This window comes from Salvelinus fontinalis, chromosome 20, assembly GCF_029448725.1.
Source record: "Salvelinus fontinalis isolate EN_2023a chromosome 20, ASM2944872v1, whole genome shotgun sequence".
Taxonomy (NCBI): Eukaryota; Metazoa; Chordata; class Actinopteri; order Salmoniformes; family Salmonidae; genus Salvelinus; species Salvelinus fontinalis.
Window position 1 is genome coordinate 5,355,654 of NC_074684.1, and position 19,694 is coordinate 5,375,347.

The window sequence follows — 19,694 nt, forward strand, 5'->3', positions numbered from 1 at the left end:
GTAAGATGGCCTATATAAATACATTTGATTTTGATTTGATTTGTCAGATGTTACTATTCCCTCTGCTAAAATGGAATGGAATGCAGGCCTAGGACAAGTGAACTGGAACAAAGTCTCGTTGTTGTCTGGCAAATATTGCATATCTAATAAGGTGAAAGAAGTATCATACTAACTCAATCATACCCTTTACCCTGTAAAGACCTTTATTATACACAGATTTATAATAGCTATTGATAACAAACAAAAAAGCAAAACGCACCATAAAACTTTTTGACAAATTGAAAAATGATCTCGATATGTAATACCACTGTTTGTTAGGTTTATGTACTCTTGTTTGTATATTTCTGTTTTTGTATTTGTTGTTTTTATAAAACATTTTAAAATGTTAAATAAAAAAAACACTAGCAAGCGCTATAATTGCAAAGCGGAAGTGGTCCGCGAGTGAATTTTGCGTAATGAGTGACAGTAGAGAGAACTAAAGAGAAAGAGAAATGGCGCCTCAATGCCATATTTACTGAGGCAGAGTACAGACGGATAGACAGATTAAACAAGTGCAAATAAACGGACAAATCATGGTGAATACAAGAAAGAACTCTCGGCGTAAGCCGAGCAGTCCCTTCATCTCGTCCAGGACCCGGTCTTCTGCCAGAAATCCCTCCAACTCTGAGGAACATGTAAGCCGGGTTATTTTCTTCACTGCCCTGCTAATATAACGTTAGCTATAATATGGCTAACTAGTTAGCATTGGCCTCAAGCCGGTTCTCAGTGGGTTTTTGTTGTTGCCATAAACCCTGCTACAATGTTTGACACCAGTATAATTGATTTCACGAGTAAATGTGGCTTTGTATGTTTGCCATAAGCACGGACGCCATTATATGAATGATAGTTTTCAGGTTAAGTTTAGCTTCCTGACTGCCAGCTCTAAGTTGCCGGAGTTCCCTTTGTGTTGGGCTTGTGTTATTATGCCTACCGACTGCAGGAGATAATTTAGCCTGCTAGCTAGCTAGCCTGTTTTAGTGTGTCACTCGACAGCCCAAAACAAAGTGACACTGCAGTTAACGTGTTATTGATACGCATGTTTTATTGTTGACCGTGTTTTATATGCAACGTCCATAAATGACAGGCTAGTAGTGCTAGCCATGTAGTTGTGGGGGAAGGGAACCCGATGGTTCACAACAGTTGGCTGGCTATCGTCCTCAACTATTTAGCTAACGTTAGCTAGCTAGCTTGAAGTTGAAATCGCCGAACTTTATTGTTTGAAAGAAACTTGAAGTGTAAACTTATACGGGATGCTGTTGACATAGTATTCAGGTTTAAATAGTCTGTTAAACATATTCATTAACGTTAACTGCCTCAAGTGTTTTTCTAGGATTTGGAGCATTAATGTTGAGTCACAACAAATATAACAATACTGGTAAGTTGGCTACAAATGTAAACAATATGAGGCAAGTTAAATGTAGCTAACAAGCTGTTGTGGATACAATTAAACATCGCAAAATGAAAAGGGACAATTGCTATTTGGTTAGCTACCCTCTTGAGTGCTTTAAATTGAAGCATTTGTGATTATATTGCCATTTTGCCAGGTATTTTGTCATGAATTATCATGGAAATATGGAATGAGTTGTGTAACTTAACAGGTAAATATAACTGTTACATTTTCTGCAGTAAGTTTACACTTTTCGACACTTAGCAGGTTTGATTGGATACCTGAACAAATGTACTGTACATGTATTTGAAATGTAGATGAGTCTTAGTTAAATTCAGATTTGTATCACTTATTGCTATTTGCTAACGCAAAGCAGGACAGACAGTCAGATCTGGAGCTAGCTGATGTAATCAAACAGCTCAGCAGTGATAGCCGATGATAACAGACATCGATTTAGCGTAACCAGCATATTTTCGATCATCATTTACATGGCGATACTTTAGTCATTCTCGACTTGAAAAACACAGGTATCTTCAAAACTCCCATCCCAGGTGGAACGTTTGAAGTTCGAAAATGCTCAGTTATTAAATAAAATACATTTTTGCTCCATGAAATTACTTGACAATGAATACGCCACCATCATAGAGTATATTTGTCTTCTCTCATTGATCAAGACAGGTGAGTGTCATTCAAAGCTAAGCTTGATTTCTGAGTTGCACACATGATGTGCAACACTTTGGGGTGGACACCCACCTGTCCCGACTAATGAGAGAAAAAAAAGATACTTCAAGATGGCGGAGTATTAGGGCTGTCCCCGACTGAAAAAAAATCTGTGGTCGTCTGACATTTTTTAATGTGTATTTTTCCATACGTGTTTTTATAAAATCACTAAGCATTGACCTGGTCTGATGCGTATGGTTTGACGCCTCACGAGGGCGCCAGAGATCTAGATATCCAGAAGCAAAATACCTTTACCTGCCTGACCCAACTATTCTCATGCTCCTGCTGGGGCTGGACTCAATTAACTAGTTGATGCAATGTTTCAATTTCGCTGCAGACAGGCCATGTGTAGCCAATGTGATTTATTGGATATTTATTTTTATCAGGATATTTTCTACCTGCAGGGTGCAATCTTTTTATTTGTTGGCTTTATGTAGGCAATTTTTTACATAGTTAGCAACGGCAATGTAAGTTACTTTTTAGGTTTATCATTTTCATTTAGATTTGGATAGAATGTTGATTACCAACATGAGAATAAGTCTGAGTTTCCCGGAGTGCAGAATAACTTATGAATTATCAAACGCTCAACACCAGTTGAATATGGCAGTTGTAAGTCAACGTCGGCAAAAAAGCGTAATTAAATTGTTGAATATCAAAACAAACTCTGAACCAATTATATTAATTTGGGAACAGGTTGAAAAGCTTTAAACATTTATGGCAATTTAGCTAGCTACCTTGCTGTTGCTAGCTCATTTGTCCTGGGATAAAAACATTGGGTTGTTATTTTACCTGAAGTGCACAAGGTCCTCTACTCTGACAATTAATCCACAGATAAAACGGTAAACCAAATTTGTTTCTAGTCATTGCTACTCTTTCCTTCAGGCTTCTTATTTGGACTTTTATATGGCGGTTGGCAACCCACTTTAGGAGCATTACCACAAAGATGAACTGAGTATGGACCTCGGTTCATCTTTCAATCACCCACATGGGTATATGCTCCTAAAAACCAATGAGGAGATGGGAGAGGCAGGTCTTGTGACGTGTTGCGCGTCATAAATAGAACCAAGTTCTATTTTAGCGCCTGGCTGTGCAGACGCTCGCGAGCAGTGTGGGTGCAATGATTTAACAACATGTATGTGTACATCTATTTTGTCAGATGACATAAAAAAAGCCTAACCAGTTCTGCCAGGGCGAGTAAAATGGTCAGAGTCAGGTGTTCTTTAATTTGTGTCTGGAAGTAGCTAGCCAGTTAGCTTGACTGCCGTTGTAAGGTCAGAACGCTCTAATCAACTCTACTCCTATGCCAGAGCGTCCAGTGTGTGCTCTGAACGCTCCCAGAGCGAAACGCTCTGAATTTACAAACTGACAATCTGATATCGCTCTGATTGTGCGCACTCCAGGTTGAATTTAAGAACACACCCGAAGTCGTAAAATGTCTAGTTAGTAATTTGTTACCTAACGAGGTTGCATAGCCACAGCATCAACTCCAGTAGACAGGCGAAGCCCTAGTATGCTCAACAAATGATACTGTTCGTTTACAGTATACTAAAATTAACTAATAGTATGTAGTATACAGTATGTTAGTATGGGTATTTGAACACAACTAATGACAAAATTTGAAGACTCAAATGGAATGAAATAAACCAACACTTGTTTCTCACAAGAATAGCATATATTGTGCACTCTGCAAACAATGTGTCTACTCAGACAATGAGAACGGGAAGACTGGAATAATAATATTGAATGCATTAAAAATAACCCTAACAATCATTGTAGATTAGGAATTAACAGTAAATGTACTACTGGTGATATATGTTATGGGGAATTGATATACACTAACAATTGAACGAAAACCATTCACACAATTTTTAAAATGTATTTTACTTTTTGTTTATTTAATCTTTATTTAACCAGGTTGGCTAGTTGAGAACAAGTTCTCATTTAAAACTGCGACCTGGCCAAGATAAAGCAAAGCAGTTTGACACATACAACAACAGAGTTACACATGGAATAAACAAACATACGGTCAATAATACAGTAGGAAAAAAGTCTATATATACAGTGTGCAAATGAGGTAAGATAAGGGAGGAAAGGCAATAAATAGGCCACGGTGGTGAAGTAATTACAATATAGCAATTAAACACTGGAATGGTAGATGTGCAGAAGATGGATGTGCAAGTAGAGATACTGCAAAGGAGCAAGATAGATAAATAAATACAGTACGAGGATGAGGTAGTTGGATGGGCTATTTACACATGGGCTATGTACAGGTGCAGTGATCTTTGAGCTGCTCTGCCAGCTGGTGCTTAAAGCTTGTGACTGAGATATGAGTCTCCAGCTAAAGTGATTTTTGCAGTTCGTTCCAGTCATTGGCAGCAGAAAACTGTTAGGAAAGGTGGCCAAAGGAGGAATTGGATTTAGGGGTGACCAGTGAGATATACCTGCTGGAGCGCGTGCTACGGGTGGGTGCTGCTGTGGTGACGAGTGAGCTGACATAAGGCGGGGCTTTACCTAGCAAAGACTTGTAGATGACCTGGAGCCAGTGGGTTTGGCAACGAGTATGAAGCGAGGGCCAGCCAACGAGAGCGGTGGTGGGTGGGATATGGGGCGTTGGTGACAAAACGGATGGCACTGTGATAGACTGGATCCAATTTGTTGAGTAGAGTGTTGGAGGCTATTTTGTAAATGACGTCGCCAAAGTCGGATCGGTAGGATGGTCAGTTTTACAAGGGTATGTTTGGCAGCATGAGTGAAGGATGCTTTGTTGTGAAATAGGAAGCCTATTCTAGATTTAATTTTGGATTGGAGATGTTTAATGTGAGTCTGGATGGAGAGTTTACAGTCTAACCAGACACCTAGGTATTTGTAGTTGTCCACGTATTCTAAGTCGGAACAGTCCAGAGTAGTGATGCTGGATGGGCAGGCAGGTGCGGGCAGCGATCGGTTGAAGAGCATGCATTTAGTTTTACTTGCATTTAACTTCTTTGATATAGGGTGCAACATTTTCACTTTTGGATGAATTGCGTGCCCATAGTGAACTGCCTCCTACTCTGTCCCAGATACTAATATATGCATATTATTATTATTACTATTGGATAGAAAACACTCTGAAGGTCCTAAAACTGTTTGAATGATGTCTGTGAGTATAACAGAACTCATATGGCAGGCAAAAACCTGAGAAAAAATCCAAACAGGAAGTGAGAATTCTGAGACTGGTCGATGTTAAAGTCATCGCCTATTCAATTCCCTGTAATATATGGATATGTTTGCACTTCCTACGCCTTCCACTAGATGTAAACAGTCTGTAGAATGCTGAATGAAGCCTATACTGTGATGTGGGGCCGGATGGGAGTTGTTTCAGTCATTGGTCTGGCAGATGGCCAGTTCTTGGTCACGCGCTTTCCTCATGATATTGCCTTGCGTTCCATAACTTCTACAGACATGAAGGAATCCTCCGTTTGGAGCGTTATTGGATATATATGATAACAACATCCTGAAGATTGATTCTCTACTAAGTTTGACCAGTTTATTCGACTTGTAATATAACTTTTAGAAGTTATCGTCCGACGTTTGCCTGCATCTGCACGAGCGTTTGGACATGTGTACTGCACATGCTAGCAAAAGTAGCTAATTGGACATAAGTAATGGACATTATCGAACAAAACAACGATTTACTGTGGAACTAGGATTCCTGGCAGTGCATTCTGATGAACATAATCAAAGGTAAGGGAATATTTATGATGAAATTTCGTATTTCTGTTGACTCCAACATGGCGGAGAAATGTTGTTAAATCTGAGCGCCGTCTCAGATTATTGCATGGTGTGCTTTTTACGTAAACCTTTTTGGTCTGACACAGCGGTTGCATTAAGAACAAGTGTATCTTTAATTCTTTGTAAAACATGTATCTTTCATCAAAGATTATGATGAGTATTTCTGTTATTTCACGTGGCTCTCTGCAATTACTCCGGATATTTTGGAGGCATTTCTGAACATAGCGCCAATGTAAACCGAGATTTGTGAATATAAATATGCACATTATCGAACAAAACATAAATGTATTATGTAACATGTCCTATGAGTGTCATCTGATGAAGATCATCAAAGGTTAGTGATTAATTTTATTTCTATTTCTGCTTTTTGTGACTTCTATCTTTTGCTGGAAAAATGGCAGTGTTTTTCTGTGGCTATGTACCGAGCTAACATAATTGTTTGGTGTGCTTTCCCCGTAAATCCTTTTTGAAATCAGACATGTTGGCTGGATTCACAGCATGTGTAGCTTTAATTTGTGTCTTTCATGTGTGATTTCATGAAAGATTGATTTTTATAGTAATATATTTGAAGGACAGTTGTAATGACATTGAAGCTCGTCTGGAGGTCAGGAAAAAAAAAAAAAATGCTTTACGGCGAAAGCATACCTTACGATTATTTGAGAACATAGCCCAGCAGACAAATCATTACAAACAGTAACCAGCCAAGTAGAAGAGACACAAGTCAGAAATAGAGAGAAAATTAATCCCTTACCTTTGATAGTCTTCATATGGTTGCACTCAGCAGACATTCATTTACTCAATAAATGTTCCTTTTGTTCGATAGTCTCTTTATATTCAAAAACCTCCTTTTTGTTCGTTTTCTGTAGTAATCCACAGGTTCAAACGCTGTCAAAACAGGCAGATAAAAAAAATCCAAATTGTATCCGTAAAGTTCATAGAAACATGTCAAACGATGTTTATATTCAACCCTCAGGTTGTTTTTAGCCTAAATAATCGATAATATTTCAACCGGACAATAACGTCGTCAATATAAAAGGTAAACAAGATAGGCACTCAACTCGGTCACGTGCATGAAAAAGCTCTGACACTTTAGGGTCCACTCATTCAGACTGCTCTTACTTCCTAATTTTTCAGAATACACGCCTGAAACTATTTCTAGAGACTGTTGACATCTAGTGGAAGGCATAGGAACTGCAATTTGAGTCCTAAGTCAATGGATACTGTAATGGCATTGTATAGAAAACTACAAAACCAACAAAAAAAATATTCCCGAATGGATTTTTCTCAGGTTTTCGCTTGCCAAATCAGGTCTGTTATACTCAGACACTTTTTTAACAGTTTTGGAAACTTTAGTGTGTTTTCTATCCAAATCTACCAGTTATATGCATATCATATCTTCTGGGCCCGAGAAGCAGGCAGTTTAATTTGGGCATGCTTTTCATCCAAAATTCCAAATGCTGCCCCCTACCCTAGAGAAGTTTAAAAAGGCATTGATGTTTATTGTTAGGTACATTTGTGAAAATATTGAGCTTTTTTTTGGCAATGCGCTTTTGTTAAGTCATCACCCGTTTAGCGAAGTTGAAGTAGGCTGTGATTCGATGATAAATTAACAGGCACCACATTTATTATATGTAACGCAGGACAAGCTAGTTAACCTAGTAATATCATCAACCATGTGTAGTTAACTAGTGATCATGTTAAGATAGATTTTTTTATATTTATAAGATAAGTTTAATGCTAGCAAGCAACTTACCATGGCTCCTTGCAGCCACAAGGTCCTTTTGACGCTGCACTCGCGTAACAGGTGGTCAGCCTGCCATGCAGTTTCCTCATGGATTGCAATGTAATCGGCGTCCAAAAAGGCAGATTACCGATTTTGTTATGAAAACTTGAAATCGGCCCTAATTAATCGGTCGACCTCTAATATAAGGTCCCGCAGTTGACAGTGCATGTCAGAGCAAAAACCAAGCCATGAGGTCGAAGGCATTGTCCGTAGAGCTCCTAGGCAGGATTTTGTCGACACACAGATCTGGGGAAGGGTACCAACAAATGTCTGCAGCATTGAAGGTCCCCAAGAACACAGTGGCCTCCATCATTCTTAAATGGAAGAAGATTGAAACCATCAAGACTCTTCTTAGAGCTTGCCGCCCAGCCAAATTGAGCAATCGGGGGAGAAGGGCCTTGATCAGGGAGGTGACCAAGAACCTGATGGTCACTCTGAAAGAGCTCTAGAGTTCCTCAGTTGGGATGGGGGAACCTTCCAGTAGGACAACCATCTCTGTAGAATTCCACCAATCGGCCCTTTATGGTGGAGTGGCCAGACGGAAGCCACTTCAGTAAAAGGCACATGACAGCCAGCTTGGAGTTTGCCAAAAGGCACCTGTGGTCTATAACCATGAGAAACAAGATTCTCTGGTCTGATGAAACCAAGATGGAACTCTTTGGCCTGAATGCCAAGTGTAACGTCTGGAGGAAACCTGGCACCACCCCTACAGTGAAGCTTGGGGATGTTTTTCAGAGGCAGGGACTGGGAGACTAGTCAGGATCGAGGGAAAGATGAACAGAGCAAAGTACAGAGCTTCTTGATGAAAACCTGCTCCAGAGCACTCAGGACTTCAGACAGGGGTGACGGTTCACCTTCCAACAGGACAACGACCCTAAGCTGAGAGAAGACAACCCATGAGTGGCTTTGGGACAAGTAGACATAATTGCAAATGATTAAAACCTTCCAATAGGAATCAAAAACACAATTTAGTTACGAATTGAACTTTAATTAAATGAGTTGACTCTTCACATGGGATGATTTCACTGAACAACAAAGGGGAATATTGAATGATCCATCGCATCTGTAAAATTATAGTCTAGAAACTAAAGCTTTGGATGTCTTCCTCTCAGGATTCCATGTCTTCTCCCTGGACCTCCTCAATGCCCACCTCTTTAACATCAGACTGAGGCCTCATCTTCACGGTCACTTTCCAACATTGAGCATGGTTTGTTGTCAGGCTCAAAAAGCCACAAATTTGCCCGGATGGCCACCAATTTTTCAACCCTTATATATTGGTCAGCCTGTTGTGTGCTTTGTGTGTGTGTGTTCCCAAACAAGGACCAGTTGCTCTCTGAGGCGGCTGATGTTGGTGGGATTTGGAGGATGATGGGGAAAGCGCCTCAGATCCACAAAGTCCATTCCACCAGGTGGCTGATGAGATATGTTGGCACGACTGCCATATTCTATCTCCATCCCAAAGACCTTGTTTGGAGTTGTACTTTGCCAGAGTGACAAGAACCTTGCCCTCATCCAGGCCAAGGTGGCGAGACACGGTAGTGTTGACACCATAGGCCTTGTTGATCTCTGCACCAGACAGGATGCTCTTGCCAGCATACTTGGGTCCAACATGTATGCTGCAGCGTGTATGGGCTTCAGGCAGAAGTCTTCACGCTTTGATGCATTTCAGAACTGCAGTTTCCTCTGCTTGGAGCAACAGTGAAGTTGGCAGGGCAGTACAGATTTCTCCTCTTACATCTGCACGCAGATTCTGAACATCGGACAGGATGGCATTGTCTCCCTCAATTCATGCAATGGCTACTGCTATAGGATTCATGAGTTTCAGGCTGCTTTGCCTCTCTCTCCCAAAATAAATCATCCAGGAGGATACTCTTGATGGGGCTGTCCATATCGGCAGACTGATATGGCCATTTCTTGGAGACTCCTTCCCCTCCAGGAGACTGTCAAACATGATGACAACACCACCCAATGGGTGTTGCTGGGAAGATTCAATGTGGTGCTCTTATTCTTCTCACTTTGCTTGGTGAGAGGGATTGCTGCTATGACTTGATGACCCTTCACATACCTAATCATTTCCTTGGCTCTTGTATTCGTTGTTTTCAGTGCCATGATGTCCTTGGAGCAGATTCAATGCATGAGCAGCACAGCCAATGGGTAGGACTACTTCATGTTCGCAGCATTGTCTGTCACCAGCGTAAATACCTTCTGTGGTCCAAGGTCATTGACTGCCTTCAGCTCATCTGCAATGTAGAGAACGGTGTGTCTGTTGTCACTTGTGTCTGCGCTCTTGTAGAATACTGGTTGAAGGGTGGAGATTATGTAGTTAGTTATCCCTTGCCCACGAACATTCGACCAACCATCAGAGATTATTGCAATAGTCTTCTTTCTCTATGATTTGCTTGACCTTCACATGAGCTCTGCATCCAGCAAATGAGTAGATAAAGCATGTCTGGTTGGAGGGGTGTATGCTGGGCGAAGAACTTTCAGAAATGGGATGGAAACCGAGCTGCACTTTCTAACCCCCTGCCATGTGAATGACAATATAAGAGACACATATTTCACAACCCGCAAATCAAATTGACAAACTCCCATATCTGTTAGGCGAAATACTGGGATTGCTGGGATTGCAGTGTGCAATCCCAGCAGCAGAATTTGTGAGCCGATGCCACAAGAAAAGGTCAACCAGTGGGTCAGAAACACCAATGTAAATATAACCTATATTTATCTGCCCATTTATTTCCTCCTCGTCATTTGTGCATTCTGCACATTGTTCCAACACTGTACATAGCTTCTGAAACAACTTTTAAAAATGTTATACTACATTTAACTGCTAATATATTATTTAAAAGTGATTATTCGCTTAACTTTGTTTGTAATGCTTACTGTTAATGGCTGTTGTCGTTTTGTTTAATTTAGCTTTTTTTGGTTTTTTTCATTTTGTTTACTTCACTTGCGTTGCCAATGTAAACATGTTTCCTATGCCAACAAAGCCACTTTTTAATTGAATTGAGAGAGCGAGGGAAGAGATTGAGGTGGGGAGGAAGGAGACAGACAGCGAGACTTGACACACTGACTGAACCATAAAACACAGAGGAGTATAAAGCGATGGCATGTCCTTGGTACTTGTATGTCATTCCTTCCTTATTGATACAACACAATAGCCTGTCTGCTGCCATAGACCACTGCTAGCATCCTACAGGGAGACTAGTCTGCCTATCGGCCAGACAAGGAGGGATGTGCATCACACACCAATGACTGAACAGAACACGGTCCTTAAGTATTGCTCAAAGTATCAATTTATAACTTTATTTTGTTATACACACACACCACCCTGCATCCCACTGCTGGCTTGCGTCTGAAGCTAAGCAGGGCTGGTGTCCTGGCTAAATTACCAATCTGGCCCTCATACCATCAAGGTCACCTAATCATCCCCAGCTTACAATTGGCTCATTCACCCCCCTTTAACACTACCGTTCAAAAGTTTGGGGTCACTTGTTTGTCCATTAAAATAACATCAAATTGAGCTGAAATACAGTGTAGACATTGTTAATGTTGTAAATGACTATTGTAGCTGGAAACAGCTGATTTTTTAAAATGGAATATCTACATATTGTACAGGTGTACAGAGGCCCATTATCGGCAACCATCACTCCTGTGTTCCAATGGCACGTTGTTAGCTAATCCTAGTTTATCATTTTTAAATGCTTATTGATCATTAGAAAACCCTTTTGCAATTCTGTTAGCACAGCTGAAAACTGTTCTGATTAAAGAAGCAATACAACTGGCCGCCTTGAGTATCTGGAGCATTTGTGGATTCGATTAAAGGCCCAAAATGGCCAGAAACAAAGATGGCAATTTCTCGCATGGAATAGCCTTAATTTCTCAGAACAAGAATAGACTAACGAGTTTCAGAAGAAAGTTCTTTGTTTCTGGCCATTTTGAGCCTGTAATCGAATCCACAAATGCTGTTGTTCCAGATAATAAGAAAAGGCGATCAGTATTTACCTGGCTAACAGAGAAGGAATATAATATCTATTGTTTACAGGAAACCCATTCAACAATTTTAGATGAAGTTTTTTGGAAAAAGAACTTGGGGGTCGAAATATATTTCTCCCATGGGCAAAGAAATTCAAAAGGGGTGATGGTTTTAATTAACAGTAATTTTGATCCAAATGTGCAAATTGTCCAAACAGATTAAGGTAGATGGATTATTTTAAATATGTTATTGGACAATAAACAGATATGGCTTATTAACCTATACGGTCTGAATAGTGGTGATCCAAGCTTCTTTGAAAATATATATATATAAGAATTTATCAACTCTACACGGAACACTAGACTCTATTATTAGATTGGGAGATTTTAATACGGTCTTAAATACCTCTATGGACCGGAAAGGAAATCACACTACAAACTATCACCCTCAGGCACTTAAGGAAATCATGAATGTCATGGATATATTGGAATTGGTGGACATATGGAGACTTAAATACCCTGACCTAGTGAGATATACATGGCGGAGGCTGTCAAGCTAGTCGTCTTCACTACTTTCTGGCACCAAAAGTTTAAAAAGTGTTGATAGGGGACAGAATGTGGTCGGATCATCACATAATTGGCATATATATTACTTTTACAGAATTTCCACATGGGCGAGGATATTGGAAATTTAATCAAAGCCTTCTAGATGATAAATTGTTTAGAACTAGGACAGAAGAATTTATAACTGACTTTTTCAGACATAACATAGGTACAGCACATCCCCTTATTGTAAAGGAAACTTAAGTGTGCCTTTAGAGGCCATGCAATTTAGTACTCATCTATGAAACCAAAGCAATTTAGATCAATAGTCCATATTAACAAAGGAAATTGAAGGTCTAACAGTACAGTTAGATAGCAATAAAAACTGTACCATAGAGGCACAGAATAAGTTAGAGGAAAAGGAAATGGAGGAACTTATTCAAAGATCCAGTGTGTAATATACACTGCTCAAAGAAATAAAGGGAACACTTATACAACACAATGTAACTCCAAGTCAATCACACTTCTGTGAAATCAAACTGTCCACTTAGGAAGCAACACTGATTGACAATACATTTCACATGCTGTTGTGCAAATGGAATAGACAAAAGGTGGAAATTATAGGCAATTAGCAAGGCACCCCCAAAAAAGGAGTGATTCTGCAGGTGGTGACCACAGACCACTTCTCAGTTCCTATGCTTCCTGGCTGATGTTTTGGTCACTTTTGAATGCTGGCGGTGCTCTCACTCTAGTGGTAGCATGAGACGGAGTCTACAACCCACACAAGTGGCTCAGGTAGTGCAGCTCATCCAGGATGGCACATCAATGCGAGCTGTGGCAAAAAGGTTTGCTGTGTCTGTCAGCGTAGTGTCCAGAGCATGGAGGCGCTACCAGGAGATAGGCCAGTACATCAATGCCATTCTTTCCGCAATATTAAGCTGATCCACCCCTTAAATGTTTTATTTATTAAATGCTGTTGCTCCAGATACTCAACTAGTATGAAGAAGGCCAGTTTTATTGCTTCTTTAATCAGAACATTTTTCAGATTTGCTAACAATTGCAAAAGGGTTTTCTAATGATCAATTAGCATTTTAAAATGATAACCTTGGATTAGTTAACACCATGTGCCATTGGAACACAGGAGTGACCACTGCCCTGGGGCATTGGGATATTTTTTAGACCAGAGGAAAGAGTGCCTCCTACTGGCCCTCCAACACCACTTCCAGCAGCATCTGGTCTCCCATCCAGGGACTGACCAGGACCAACCCTGCTTAGCTTCAGAAGCAAGCCAGCAGTGGTATGCGGAGTTGAACAGAGTTCAAGTGAAGGTCAAGCAAATCATAGAGAAAGCAGACTATTGCAGTCATCTCTGATGGGTGGTCGAATGTTCGTGGGCAAGGAATAATTAACTACATAATCTCCACCCTTCAACCAGTATTCTACAAGAGCGCAGACACAAGCGACAACAGACACACCGTTCTCTACATTGCAGATGAGCTGAAGGCAGTCAATGACCTTGGACCACAGAAGGTATTTACGCTGTTGACAGACAATGCTGCGAACATGAAGGAGTCCTACCCATTGGCTGTGCTGCTCATGCATTGAATCTGCTCCAAGGACACCATGGCACTGAAAACAATGAATACAAGAGAGCCAAGGAAATGGTTAGGTATGTGAAGGGTCATCAAGTCATAGCAGCAATCCCTCTCACCAAGCAAAGTGAGAAGAATAAGAGCACCACATTGAATCTTCCCAGCAACACCCATTGGGTGGTGTTGTCATCATGTTTGACAGTCTCCAAGAAATGGCCATATCAGTCTGCCGATATGGATAGCCCCATCAAGAGTTTTCCTCCTGGATGATTTATTTTGGGAGAGAGTGGTAAAGCAGCCTGAAACTCATAAATCCTATAGCAGTAGCCATTGCATGAATTGAGGGAGACAATGCCATCCTGTCCGATGTTCAGAATCTGCTTGCAGATGTAAGAGGAGAAATCTGTACTGCCCTGCCAACTTCACTGTTGCTCCAAGCAGAGGAAACTGCAGTTCTGAAATACATCATAAAGCGTGAAGACTTCTGCCTGAAGCCCATACACGCTGCAGCGTACATGTTGGACCCCAAGTATGCTGGCAAGAGCATCCTGTCTGGTGCAGAGATCAACAAGGCCTATGATGTCATCACTACTGTGTCTCGCCACCTTGGGCTGGATGAGGGCAAGGTTCTTGGCAGTCTGGCGATGTACACTTCCAAGCAAGGGCTTTGGTATAGAGATGCAATATGGCAGTCAACATATCTCATCAGTCACCTGGTGGAAGGGACTTTGTGGATCTGAGGCTCTTTCCCCTTTTGCCTTCATCATCCTCCAAATCCCACCATCAGCAGCCGCCTCAGAGCGCAACTGGTCCTTGTTTGGGGACACACACCAAAGCACGCGACAGGCTGACCAATATATAAGGGTTGAAAAATCCAAGCAAATTTGTGGCTTTTTGAGCCTGACGAGCCATCCTCAACAAGGTTGGAAAGTGACAGTGAAGATGAGGCCTCAGTCTGATGTTCAAGAGGTGGGCATTGAGGAGGTCCAGGGAGAAGACATGGAATCCTGAGAGGAAGACAACCAACGCTTTAGTTTCTAGCTGATCATTTTACAGATGTATGTTAAAAACATTTTTTTGGGAGATGCAATGGGGAACATTGGGGATCATTCAATATTCCCTTTATTTGGTTCAGTGAAATCATCCCATGTGAAGTGTCAACTCATTTAATTCAAGTTCAATTCGTAAATAAATTGTTTATTTCTATTGGAAGGATTACATTTGCAATTGTGTCTACTACAAAGTTTGTTTGTCTCCATATGATATGGTAAATATATCCAATGCAAAAACCATCTAAATTTAAATGGTATTCATATTAATTTGCGTATATTCCTGTTAATTCCCACGGAAAGTTTCCACCTCTGAATATTCCCCAAAATGTGCAACCCTAATCACAAGACGTACTGTAAAAAAAGAAGACATTGTTCATTCTAAGACTTTGTTGTGTCCATACCAGTCATCACTGCAGCCCTATCAGTGCCCAGGCCGTACAATCTCTCTGTTGGTGTCTTTTAGATGTGCAGTACCTCCTTGATGGCGATAACGATGGTGTCTGCCTTGCCATCAGGGACTGACACCAGGTCCACAAAGTAGTTGTAAAGGTGTCCCTCTTGGTCCTTGTATCTGGAAAACATACACAAATCCATACACATGCATTATTACTCATGGATGACTAGAATATCACAATTAAATCATTTTTTAAACTTGTAATGCAATAATACCTGACATATAAATCCAGCTGCTTATTATTTGCTTCGTCTGTAGTTTCATCAGCTTCCAGGCCAATGGGTACAGATGTCTGGATGGCATGGAGCATCTACAACCTGAGCCAGAATCTTAAACATTTTGGCCACTATTATGTGTGATGGGCCTGCCCCTGCTTTGTTAGATGGTACAGACATTTAAAACCCCCAATGAGGCCTCGTGCTCAAGCACTGTGGTTGGCTGAAATGCAACCATGATTGAGGAGCCTGTGAACAGTTACGGGCATAATGCGTTATTATTGAGCCACAGTTAGTGCACAATCTGAGACATCTTTTAAATTAGAATACATTTTGAGAAATGGGAGGATCCAATAGAACACTACCTTTTGCCAGCATTCCATGAGCCCTCACCTTCCATGTGGTGCTCTGTCCCTGGGTGCCGGTTAATATAGTCCATCTGATGAATCTGGGCCCCTATTTCAATAAAAGGGCGCTTTGACGCACACCTCTAAGCAGCTTGCTTATGTTGACGGCACAGGTGGCAGAACATTCCTAGACGCGATGTAGAGTGTAGTTTAGCGAAATTACTGGTGTTTGGGGCAATACCTATTACAGCTAGCAAGCATTACAACACTACACATAATGATGTAGACTAGTACAGACTAAATATGCAAAAAAATAATTTAGCCCAATTAAAGGAAATCGGACTAACCATGCGGCGTATTATAGAGCCACAGCTTCAGTCTGTCAATTTTAAGACACTTTGGGTCTCATCCGGATTGGCGGTGGTGCTCACTTGGCCTTACTCCTGTCTTGTAGTTGTAGTACAAACGGTAGGGGAAGATAAGTATTGGTTGTATTTACACTGTTTGTGCGCCACTGGTTGCCCTGTTTTCATGGCAATGGGTCTTAAATCTTGCCGCTGTGATTGCACGTTGCGCTAACAGATATGGGAGTTTATCAATGTTTGTTTCCAAATTCATTGTGGGTCTGTGATCTGTGGGAAATAAGTGGTTCTAATATGGTCATACCTTTGGCAGGAAGTAAGGAAGTGCAGCGTAGTTTCCTATCTAATTCAAGGACTTTCTTAATTTTGGGTTTGTCACAGTGGTCAGGTATTCTGCTACTGTATACTTTCTGTTTATGGCCCGATAGCGTTCCATTTCGGTATGTTTTTTTTTTTTCCATTGTGTTTATATTTTTCTCATAATTTGTTAGGTCCAATTGTTTTACTGTCCTGGGACCCTGTGTGTTTGAACGGAGCCCCAGAACCAGTTTGCTGAAGGGACACTTCTCTAGTTTAATCTCTCTGTAGGTGGAATGTGTGGGCATCTCTCACTCTCTCCATCTCTTTTGTGCTCTCTCCCGCACTTTCGCGTGCTTGCTTTCGCGCGCTTGCTTTCGCGCGCTTGCTTTCGCGCGCTTGCTTTCGCGCCCGCGCTCTTTTGCGCCCGCGCTCTTTTGCGCCCGCGCTCTCCCGCTCTTTTGCGCCCACTCTCCAATCTCCATCTCTCTAACCACTCTCTCTCCTCCCCTTTTAGAAGGATCCCAGTAGTGATGTGAGCAGTCCCAGCAGTCCTGGACTGTCCCCTCCCTCAAAGCGAACCCGTAGACAGACCAGCTCCAGCGACACCTCTCCCTCCCCCCAGGCCAAGGGCCAGAGGGTCTCCTGGGGCATGCCCACCTACCGCACCAGGTGAGCAGGCAAAAGAACAGCCTCTTTGACAGACAGTTCTGGGTTGAGTTCATGTACTGGCCGTGTGGACTGGGTAGACCCATCTGTTGACTGTCTGAGAATGTGGCAGTCTTTTCGTGCAATGTGTTTATATTTACACATCTCAATGTATTTCAGGTTGTCATCTGGCGCCCTGCAAAATGGAAATGGTAACGTCAACGTTTTCATTTGTTATTTTAAGACCATGACAACATTATTTGTGTGTAGGTACAGTATTAATTGGACTATTAGTTAGATGGGATCTCTTTATTTTTGATCTGTTACCTCTGACCCCTGCAGCCCATAAGGAGGAGGGGGCAGGAGACCATGCTCACATGAACGGCCATGTTGACCGGAAGAGGAGCTGCCAAGTGAGGAAGAGCCAGTTTGAACACCTCAACCAGAGCCTGCTGTTTGACCAGCTCGTCAACAGGTAACACACACACACCCTATGGGAAGACTCACACACACACTTCCCTATAGGAAGACGAGGCCTCAGACCTGGTGGTACCGGGGTGGAGATGGATGAACTGTAAAACAGAAAGCGAAGACGTCAGAGGTATGCGGTATGAATCGATACTGATGTGTGTGTTTTGAAAATGTATGCACTCGCTCTAATCCAAAGCGATTTACAGTAGTGTCTGCTAAATGACTAAAATGTAAATGTATTGTCAGCACGGCGGAGGCAGTTCTTCAGGAAATGGACAACATCAGCAGCATCAGACAGAACAGGGAGGTGGAGAGACTCCGCATGTGGACAGACACGGAGGTGGTAAGTCTGTCAATCAGCCAGTCAATCTGTATCATGCCATATGAAAGATGAAAGTGGGTTCTTGGTAACTATCTCCAGTGGTAGACGTTATGATGGCAAGCCAGCTAGCTAAACGTAGCCTGGCTGACGCGAGGAATTCAAGTTAGGTGTTATCCAGACTAAGCTAAACGTGCGTATCCTCCACTCCTGATCTTCTAGGAAAGCATGGACATGTATTCTCGTGTGAAGAGGAGGAAGGCGCTGCGCAGGAACACCTTTGGCATGCAGACACACCACAAAGCCATGAGCAAGACAGAATCGGAAGAGGGGACTGAAGGTTTGTCTTAGTTTGGAGAGAACTGGACTTTGTTGGCGTTGCTTGCTTGCTCACAAGATGATATTTTCACAAACATATCTTGTTTACTTCTTAGAATCTCACGGTGAAGAAGAGGATGACGAAGCAGAGGAAGATGATGATGAAAGAGACGAGGCAGAGGAGGCTGGAGAGGGGAACGACAGACCGTACAACCTGAGACAACGCAAGACCGTACAGAGATACGAGGCGCCACCTATAGGTAATGAAAAATATTGATTGTGTGATTTTTCTGCAACACTAAGGGTAGTTTCCTGGACGCAGATTTTCCATTGAGCGTGCCTTATAGTAAAGGAGTAGTCTTAATGTAGGTCTGGGAAACTGGCCCTCTGCCTGAAACGTTCCTTTTCCTGCGTAAAACCATTTCCTGATATTGTCTTCGTTTTATACTTCTTGAGTGCTGCTGCTTTTAACATCTTGTGTCTCACTGAATGCGTTCCAGAGCCCGTCAACAGAAAACAAACCATCCCCTCCCTGTTTGACACCCACAGATCCCCAGCAAGGAGAAGCCATATACGGTGGGTGTTGTCCCCCCCCATGAAAAATAATTTCAAAACACTGCTTACCTACAGTACGTTGACATGGTCTAATATGATTTGTCTTTTGTCCCCCTTTCCTCTCGTCTGGTCCAGAGTGAAGAAGCATGCCATCCACAGTAGCGACACTACGTCGTCGTCTGACGAGGAGAGATTTGAGAGGAGGAAAAGCAAAAGCATGACCCGGGCCAGGAACAGGTGAATACCTCTCCTCCTTTTTCTCACCTAGTAGTATTTGATATTAGATACAATTTATTAATGGCTTTTCACTAGGTATAATCACTTTCCGTTCACCACTTGTCCTGTATAGCACATTAGCTTCACTTCAAACCCGGTGATACATGGCAGCCGTTATGCAACTGAAAGCTCACCACACATTGACTCTTATCTTTATCACCTGTATTTATTTGTAAAGATGTCTGCCTTTGAACCTGCGAGCAGAGGACCTGGCCAGTGGGGTGCTGAGGGACAGGGCCAAGGTGGGAGCTAGCCTCGCTGATGTGGACCCCATGAATCTGGACATCTCAGTGAAGTTTGACAGCGTAGGAGGGCTGTCCAACCACATCCAGTCTCTGAAGGAGATGGTGGTCTTCCCTCTACTCTATCCAGAAGTCTTCGAAAGGTTCAAGATACAGCCCCCGAGGTAAAGACCAAAGTCACCTGGAAACGCAGATTAATTCATGTTCAGACATATCAAGCATGTATCCTTTTTTTGTTTGCAATTTAGAAATGTGTTATTTAATGTATTTCCAAGGTCAATAAAAAACAGATTGTCTCTGCTTTAAACTTATTTACCTCTCACTCGCT

At 41.9% G+C, this 19,694-nt stretch overlaps 1 protein-coding gene across 2 annotated transcripts in view; it reads left to right on the plus strand.

Moving 5' to 3' along the window:
• The first annotated feature begins 445 nt into the window (after window positions 1-445).
• LOC129817184 (ATPase family AAA domain-containing protein 2B-like) overlaps window positions 446-19,694 on the plus strand; it is a 117,635-nt gene continuing 98,386 nt past the window's right edge. The window contains exons 1-10 of one of the 2 annotated variants that reach the window (XR_008753669.1): window positions 446-674; window positions 17,055-17,209; window positions 17,366-17,397; window positions 17,528-17,660; window positions 17,903-17,999; window positions 18,198-18,315; window positions 18,410-18,553; window positions 18,794-18,869; window positions 18,984-19,085; window positions 19,303-19,530. Coding sequence is in view for 1 of the 2 variants with exons in the window: in XM_055872178.1 (XP_055728153.1) it covers window positions 573-674; window positions 17,055-17,209; window positions 17,366-17,397; window positions 17,528-17,660; window positions 17,903-17,999; window positions 18,198-18,315; window positions 18,410-18,553; window positions 18,794-18,869; window positions 18,984-19,085; window positions 19,303-19,530 (1,187 nt within the window). In the remaining variant the exon portion in view is untranslated. The remainder of the gene's footprint in view (window positions 675-17,054; window positions 17,210-17,365; window positions 17,398-17,527; window positions 17,661-17,902; window positions 18,000-18,197; window positions 18,316-18,409; window positions 18,554-18,793; window positions 18,870-18,983; window positions 19,086-19,302; window positions 19,531-19,694) is intronic. The other variant, XM_055872178.1, reaches the window with a different exon arrangement.